We start from the raw sequence: 8,355 nt of genomic DNA, 5'->3' as shown, positions 1-8,355 counted from the left end.
TGACAATCCGGCCCAGTGTCAAGACTGTCAAGGAGTCCTAGTCCAATCACACTCCTTTACGTACACTTCACTCTCCTGACGCCAGCTGGCATTTATTCACATTGCATGAGCGGCGCGTGCGCACTCGAGACTTACGTGGCAGCGAGACACCGCTCGACTGTTCGACCGCACTTTTCGCGTTCGTACGGTGATGTCCAGCAGCTGAGCGTCGGACGCTAGGTGAGTACCCGACAGCGAGGCCGCCTCCATCGCCGCCTCCGCCATCCCGCTTCCTCGGCGGCCCGAAATCCAGTCCGGACGGGCGCCGAAAGTCGTGTCCTGTTTTCACCAGACACGTCCCGCTTTGCAGAACAGACGAAATGCAGTCGCCGTACCAGCAGGGCGTCCCTCACGGGACCGTCCCGGGCTCCTTCCCACCTCCGCCGGCCGCCTACAACCCCCAGCAGCCGTACAGCCCCCAACAGCCGCCGATGGGAATGCCGCAGAAGCCGCCGGGGCCCGCCCCTGGCCAGCACTACCCTCCGCAACCTTTTCAGAATGGTGAGAGTTGGTCCTGCTGACGTCACTTTTGTTGATTTAATCCGTTTAGGGTTACCAGTTGGTAGTTAATTTTCGACATGATTGTTTTCGTGATGCTTTAAAATCAGAAGTGGGTTAGTGAAAATAATTATTAAAAATTCCAGGCATGCATCCAGGCCCTCCTCAAGCTGCAGGCCAGTTCCCACCCCCTGTCGGGCCTCCGCAGGGTGCAGGGCAGTTTCCTCCTCGAGGACCGCCGACTAGCCAGATGGCCGGATTGAGCCTCGGCGGCCCCCCTCAACAGCAGATGGTATTTTTCGAATATAACCTTTTTTTAAATTTTAGTAACCAAATTTCCTCAGCCTCCTCAAATGGGCCAGCAGCAGCCTCCTCAAATGGTCCAGCAGCAGCCTCCTCAAATGGGCCAGCAGCAGCCCCCTTGGAGCCCTCAGGGTCCACCCCAAGGTGCTCCTCCGAGGCCAGGCATGCCTCCATACGTCAACGGCTCCTCGGCATCGCCTCACATGCCGCCCCAAATGCACCAGCCTCCAGGTGGCATGCCACCTCCGCCTCTTCACGCCGGAATGCCTCCCCAGAGTGGCATGCCACCGCCTCAGGGTGGAATGCCTCCTCCTCAGGGACAAATGTCTCATCAGGGACAAATGCCTCCTCAGGGTGGAATGCCTCCTCCCCAGGGACAAATGCCTCATCAGGGACAAATGCCTCCTCTTCAGGGACAAATGCCTCCTCATCAGGGACAAATGCCTCCTCTTCAGGGTGGAATGCCGCATCATCAGGGTGGAATGCCGCCCCAGAACCAAGGAATGCCGCCAATGATGTCCCCACACGGCCAAATGCAGCATCCTCCGGGCCAGATGCAGTCGCCTGGTGGCTACCACCAGATGCCCCCTCGGCCTGGCTTCCCTCCGCAGTCCCCAAGCGACCCGTACGGACGCGGCATGCCGCAGCCATCCTACCAGCAGCAGCAACAGCAGCAGCAGGCCCGCCGGCTCGACCCTGACCAGATGCCCAGCCCCCTTCAGGTAAGTTCTTGGCTGGAAATATCCACCGTAATAATTTACTTCATGGTCTCTGTTGCTTATTGCGGTATATTTATGCGAGTATTTATGAAAGGAAATTATTTTTACGTTGAAATTCAAATCGAAAATGTTAGCCCGATCCACTAAAATAATTCATCACCAGTGTTCGAAGTCTCTAACAAATATCGCCAACGTTCATTTACATTTTTTCTTTTTTCATTCTGCTTGAAAAAATCCTTAGACGTGCTGAAATCCAAAATCGGTCAAATCAAATTAAAAATGAATTTTAATTTTCAGTAATATAAATTTGCTTTTAGTTGTCTTCCGCACTATTTGATGAATCGATTTTGGTCTTTTGAATTATTCTAAGCGAAAATTGCACTCTAGCAGATGTAAATAATATGAAATCGATGAAATCATTGTGTACAAAAATCGTAAATGATCAGTAGTTTGTGGTTTAAGGGCTTGGTAATTATTGTGTCCGTAATCTGGAAACTAGAGCGTATTCCAAGACAGGAAATGGAAACAGGAAACAAGAATTCCTGCTTTTTCCTGGAATTCTGGCAGAACAGGAAAATATTTTTCAAGAATAGGACAAGACGGGAATTTTGCTTGAAAACAATTCCATTCTTGGTCTATTTCATATCATTATAATACATTGCTGACGGAACAGGACAGAAACAGAAAAACCTTTCTTGAATACGCAATGCCACTGCCTGTTTCCACGTCATAATTGTCAAATCCTTTAAGTCGGAAATAAAGTGGCTCTTAATTATTAGACCTCCTGTCAAAATGAAATCTTCCACAGTTTTCCTCTCTTAGCTTTATTTTCGGGCTAGAGAAAACCGCTTTGCTTTCCTACAAATTTCAAAGCATGCTGAAGTACAATTAGGAAAATTGCAATTTCCAGCTTCCCGAACCAAATTATACGGACGTTTTAGATCCTATTCAGGTGATGCATGTTGCAACCGCGCATCTATTTTGTCTTAACCGAGATCTACTTTGACGTTCGCAGGTGATGGCCGAGGACGAGAAGGCCAAGAGTGGCTCGTTCGAGACGGGACCAAGAGGCGCAGTTCCTCCGCTCGTGACCACCAATTTCATCACTTATGACCAGGGCAATTCGGGACCCCGCTACATCCGCTCCACCATGTATACCATACCGGCAACAATCGACATGATGAAACAGGTTAGTTTAATTCAGCAGCTATATTAGTGCCCAATTTCCGGGAAAATTGGTTTTAAAAATTGGCTCGTATTTAATAAACAAAGAAATTGAGACTGCCAAAATAAAGCTCGATTTAATGAAGACCATCTTGGAAAAATTAAAGCCAAGATGAAAATTTGGGGGGAAAATCACCAAAAGTATGAAAATGTACATCATCCTAGATGTCTCGCTGAGCTTATTCCGAAAGCGTTAAGTTGAAATTTTGACTGTTTCATTACGGTGGCGTTGGTCTACGAAACCATAAACAACGGCAATTATTATTCCTTAGGCAAAACGTCAACTGTTATCTAATATTATCAAATGGAAGTGAAAATACACTATTACATTTTCGAATCGAAAGAATTATTAAGAAAATAAGATGTAGCTTTTCGCGTATTTCAATAATTCGAAGTTAAATTAGAATACGTACAGAAAAATTCCGACTTTTATTAGAATTAAAATGAAATATTTTCCTTTTAGACTGCGGTTCCCTTTGGTTTGGTGATCAGTCCCTTCGCAGAACCAGTTGCTGGGGAATTGGCCCCGCCTATTGTCAACTTTGGCGAGATGGGACCAGTCCGGTGCATCAGGTGCAAGGCCTACATGAGCCCCTTCATGCAGTTTGTTGATGGCGGCAGGCGGTTCCAATGTTTGCTCTGCAAGGCCACCTCCGAAGGTAAGAATGGAAAATGCACCATTTTAAACGTTATTACGAAGACAACCGTTTCAACAAATTTGCATTTTATTTAATAAGAGTAGTTTAATTTTTATTTTCATATGAATTGTGATTTTTAGAAAATTTTGGTGATAGAAAAATACCAATAACTGTCCAAAATCATATTTTTAATGCCCTTGGATAAATTAAAAAATTACAAATTAAATCCCTACAGTTCCGGCCGAGTATTTCCAGCATCTAGACCACACTGGTCATCGTACTGACCGCAATCAGAGAGCAGAGTTGTCGCTTGGAACCTACGAAATTGTGGCCACGACCGATTATTGCAGGGTACGATTTTCGCTGATCTCTAATTTTAAATAAAAATAATGTACTGTTCTAAATTGCAGAACAACACATTCCCGAATCCGCCAGCGATTGTTTTTGTTATCGACGTGTCTTACACCAATGTTAAAAGTGGCATGGTGCACTTATTGTGTGCCGAGATGAGAAACATTATCCGCAATCTTCCAGTCGACCAGGGACAAGAGAAGTCGAAAATGAAGGTCGGATTCATCACTTACAGCAATGTGGTCAATTTCTACAACATCAAGGTACGTTTTTCTCCTTTTTTGAATTATCAATCTTAGAAAATTTTATTAATTTACTGTGGGTAGATTAAACATATTTGAGAGTGATTTATTGTTTATTTTTGGCAAAATTACAAAAAAATAACGCTCTAGCACACAACATCTCATCACCTGGGGTTTGATTTTTTTAAAAAGGCGTGCGTTGGAATCTTCTTGTCAAGCCCTATAGAATGGATGCACTGTATTTGAGGTCATTTCGGGTCACTATTTTAAAATTTTGTTTTTTTGTAACATTCAAACAATCAAAATTTGTATTATTAGCCACTTTACCGATGCCTGACGAGCACTATTTTAGTTCCATCTGCAAGATCTGCACACCGTTAGAATGGCCAAGTCAATATAACTTTCAGGAAATGTGCAATTTGACCCTGGAAGCTTTAAAAGAGTCGAATTACACATATTCTGAAAGTTCTGGACCTGGCCGTTCCAACAGAGTGCGGATCAAGCTAAAGCAGAGCCGGTCAGGCGTCGCCAAATATTAGAATCGAATGACATCGATTGCTGACGTCATGATTCAATTTCTTACTCGTGCTGATGGTCTTTTCTGATCTCAGGGGTGACACCAAGCACGTTCTGAGGGTAAAAATGAACCAATTATACTATTTACATTTTCTCACTGTTCCCCCGACCTCCCCTAATTAACTGCATCAAATTGTTTTAGATTTTTTATTTGATTTCCTCTAAATTTAAACATTAGAGTGAACGAAAATAAGACGGAATGTGGAATTTTTTTCTCTTTTTCCAGGGTACGTTGGCTCAGCCGAAAATGATGTGCGTGAGCGACTTGAACGACATGTTCATGCCGCTGCTGGACGGCTTCCTGTGCGACCCCGAGGAATCAGACCAGGTAATCGAAATCCTGATGCAGCAGATCCCGGACATGTTCGCCGAGTCGCGGGAAACGGAGGTCATTCTGGCGCCCGCGATCCAAGCCGGTCTGGAGGCGCTCAAGGCTTCCAACTGCGCGGGAAAGTTGCTTGTGTTCCACTCCTCGCTGCCGATCGCCGAGGCGCCCGGCAAACTGAAAAACAGGGACGAACGCAAATTGCTCGGCACTGATAAAGAGAAGAGTATCCTCAGTAAGTGAATGATTGAATTTTTTTTGTCGGGGAAGGGATGGTAATAAATGGTAATTTTTTTCGGAACTATCCAACTCTGAAATAAAGTTTTGAACTGCTTGAAAATTTTAAATTATAATCTAATTGAGTTTTTTGCTCTAAAATTATCATTTTCTGTTTAAAAAAACGCTTATTGAACAAAAATTACTTTAGAAATCGTTAAAAATGTTGAAAGTAAAGATAAATATACTGAGCCAATTTTAGTTGAGAAAAAAATGTCTCTTCAGGTCCGCAGAACAAGGACTACAACGAACTGGGACAGAACTGCGTGGGTGCGGGCGTGAGCGTTGACCTGTTCGTGCTGAACAACTCGTACGTGGACCTCGCCACCATCGGCCAGGTGAGCCGGTTGACCGGCGGCCAGGTGTACAAATACACGTACTTCCAAGCGGACATTGACGGTCCGCGCCTCATCGCAGACGTCACGAGAAACGTGTCCAGAAACGTGGCCTTTGACTCCATCATGCGCGTCCGCACCTCCACCGGCGTCCGCCCGACTGACTTCTACGGACACTACTTCATGTCCAACACCACCGACATGGAGCTCGCTGCCATTGATTCGGATAAGGTGTGTATTTTTTTTTTTTACAAAGGTGTTGAAAATTCACAAGACCGATTTACATCCGTTAAACCTGAAAAAACAAATTAATTTTGCCGTGCGGCCTAAATTTTTCTTTTAAATATAAATAAATCAAAGAAAATTTGTAAAACTGACCGTAAAAAATTAATTTTCTCTGTTTTGAAGTTTGAAATACAATTCTTTTTAATTTTAATTTGAACATTTTCTTGTAGGCTGTGGCGATAGAAGTGAAGCACGATGACAAACTGACCGAGGAGGAAGGCGTGTTCATCCAGGCAGCTTTGCTGTACACTTCGGTCGGAGGCCAGCGTCGCCTTCGTATCCTCAACCTGAGCCTCAAGACGTGCTTGCAGATGGCAGACCTTTACCGATCGTGCGACCTTGACACCATCATCAACTTCTTGGCCAAACAGGGTAACTTTGATTGCAATATCTATTTATCAAAAGATTGTTTTATTTATTTCAAAGCTAAGAAAAATTTTATTAATTTTTTAACTCCATTTTACAAACCTATAGGGAACTTATAAGCCTAAATCTTGGATAAAACTTATAAAATAATCATAAAAAAATTAAATAGTGCTAGAAATAAAAAATCTTGTATTGGGAATTTTTTTTTTAGCAAACCTGATGATGGCGCAGAAAAGAGTTTACATCTAAATAAATGATCATCATATGTGTAAAAATAAATATATTTACGATTTTTATCTTTTTAGCAATGTTCCGCATCATGGATGGGACGCCGAAGGCCATCAAGGACGGTCTGGTGTCTCGTTGCGCGCAGATGCTGGCTTGCTACAGGAAAAACTGCGCGAACCCGTCGTCTGCCGGGCAGCTGATCCTTCCCGAGTGCATGAAGCTGCTGCCGCTGTACGCCAACTGCCTGCTCAAGAGCGACGCGCTGTCCGGCGGCTCGGACATCACCATTGACGACCGCTCGTTCAACATCGCCGCCCTGCTCACCATGGACGTGCTCTCTAGCGTCGTCTACTTCTACCCGCGCCTCATGCCCGTGCACAACCTCGACCCCAACGAGCACACCTTGCCGCAACCTGTCCGCTGCTCCGTCGAGAAGCTGTCGGATAATGGCGCCTTCCTTCTGGGTGAGTTTATTTTTAGATTTTAATCGGGAATACATTAATTCAAAGAGAAAGGAATTTTAATCATATCTTATGTGTTTATTCCAGAAAATGGGCTGCAAATGTTCTTGTGGATCGGAGCTGCGGTGCCTCCGGAATGGTCACGAAGCGTATTCGGCGACCACATAGTTGCCAACATTCAAATGGACCCGACCTCGCTTCCTGTCCTCGATAATCCGACTTCACAGCGTCTGCGGCAGGTCATTGACGTCATTCGAATGCAGAGACCACGCTCAATGAAGGTTAGTTCTTTGCACATGCCCCGCAATTAATTTAAATTTCAAGGAAATAGAAAAAAAAAGAAATTTGAGTTAATATTTAGAAATTATTTGTAAAGCTGTTTTTATTTAAATTCAGAGATACATGTTCTGGTCTTATCCTTAGAGCAGCTCGTTTTTTTAATTTTTTTAAAACGAACAAATTTTCCAGTCATTTATTTATTGGTCTGCTTATATTTTTCCAGTTGGCAATCGTGCCGCAGCGGGACAAACTAGAGGTGCTGGTGAAGCGATTTTTGGTGGAGGACCGCGGGTTGGACGGCTCGGCCTCGTACGTCGACTTCTTGTGCCACATGCATAAAGAGATCAGGAACCTGCTCACGTAAAACTCGAGTGCCCTTGTGATATGAACACTTATTCGAGCTGCTGCTCCTCTTCAGCGTTTTGATCGCTATGCGAGTGAATGAATGAGAGAGTTTAATAAAAAAATAATAATAAATGAGAGGTTTCGACGAGCCATCAAGAGAAATAAACTGCGAGGCACCTGCGTTGTATTTGGTTCTTGTTGTGACAAGTTGTTGAGGTATCAGTTTTATTATAGTGCTATGGTTCTCTTTAGGTTTTTCTTGTAAATCATTATCTTGAATTGTCACATACACTTGCGATCACACTTCGTATTGATTCAAATATATAATGTTTATTATTAAAAATCATCAATCGTCATTTTATTTTTCACAGTGCCATGAAATAATTTTGGGGAAGACCGGGTTATATATCTTGATGCTCCAAAATTATTCACGGTAGGTTCCTACCCTCCCAACTCCTGTGATCTATGAAAAAGATATGATTTTTCGATATTGAATAGCTTCGTATTAGGTGATATTCGTGGCTCCAAACATTTAAACAAAAACTGACCCCACTGCTAGCACCAAAAACAGACAAAAAACGGCCCTCTAGCTCAAATTTTTTTAATTCGTTGAAGCAATTTGTGAATTATGTTGTTTACGTGCTATGCGGAAATTTAATTTTTTGGTACGGATTCGAAATTAAAAAAGGAAATTTATAGCGTTTATATTTGTGGTAAGATTTTATTTACATCTGGTTTAAAGGGTAAGATCATTGTGTTAAAATTTAAGCAAACTCAAGCCAATTTTTTGCTTTTAAACTGTACAAAAGCTCGATGATCTTTGATGTGTGAAGTAAATGAGGTTCCTCTGCACTCATCGGAGCAG

General features: G+C 43.4%; 1 protein-coding gene across 3 annotated transcripts; it reads left to right on the top strand.

Annotated features, from left to right (window-relative positions):
• Positions 1-83: 83 nt before the first annotated feature.
• Positions 84-7,836, top strand: Sec24CD (Secretory 24CD). 3 transcript variants are annotated; one of them, XM_065492244.1, is made up of 14 exons: positions 84-219; positions 350-540; positions 684-829; positions 906-1,562; positions 2,575-2,748; positions 3,247-3,442; positions 3,657-3,772; positions 3,832-4,035; positions 4,817-5,150; positions 5,417-5,757; positions 5,982-6,183; positions 6,483-6,869; positions 6,954-7,147; positions 7,369-7,836. In XM_065492244.1, the coding sequence occupies exons 2-14, from the start codon at positions 360-362 to the stop codon at positions 7,507-7,509; spliced, it is 3,273 nt and encodes a 1,090-aa protein (XP_065348316.1). In that variant the 5' UTR covers positions 84-219; positions 350-359; the 3' UTR covers positions 7,510-7,836. The 3 variants fall into 3 exon arrangements, with proteins under 3 accessions (XP_065348316.1, XP_065348314.1, XP_065348315.1); XM_065492242.1 differs by having other exon boundaries at positions 882-1,562; XM_065492243.1 differs by having other exon boundaries at positions 86-219; positions 355-540; positions 882-1,562.
• The last annotated feature ends 519 nt before the right edge of the window (positions 7,837-8,355 follow it).

The sequence above is a fragment of the Cloeon dipterum genome, chromosome X, assembly GCF_949628265.1.
Source record: "Cloeon dipterum chromosome X, ieCloDipt1.1, whole genome shotgun sequence".
NCBI classification, from domain to species: domain Eukaryota; kingdom Metazoa; phylum Arthropoda; class Insecta; order Ephemeroptera; family Baetidae; genus Cloeon; species Cloeon dipterum.
Note: the sequence above shows the minus strand (reverse complement) of the source record. Positions and strands in the feature narration are given on the sequence as shown.

Coding starts and splice junctions, on each gene's coding strand:
- Sec24CD (XM_065492242.1), top strand. CDS start 360: ATGCAGTCGCCGTACCAGCAGGGCGTCCCTCACGGGACCGTCCCGGGC. Junction 6,870..6,953: donor TAATGGCGCCTTCCTTCTGG/GTGAGTTTATTT, acceptor TGTTTATTCCAG/AAAATGGGCTGCAAATGTTC. Junction 7,148..7,368: donor AGAGACCACGCTCAATGAAG/GTTAGTTCTTTG, acceptor ATATTTTTCCAG/TTGGCAATCGTGCCGCAGCG.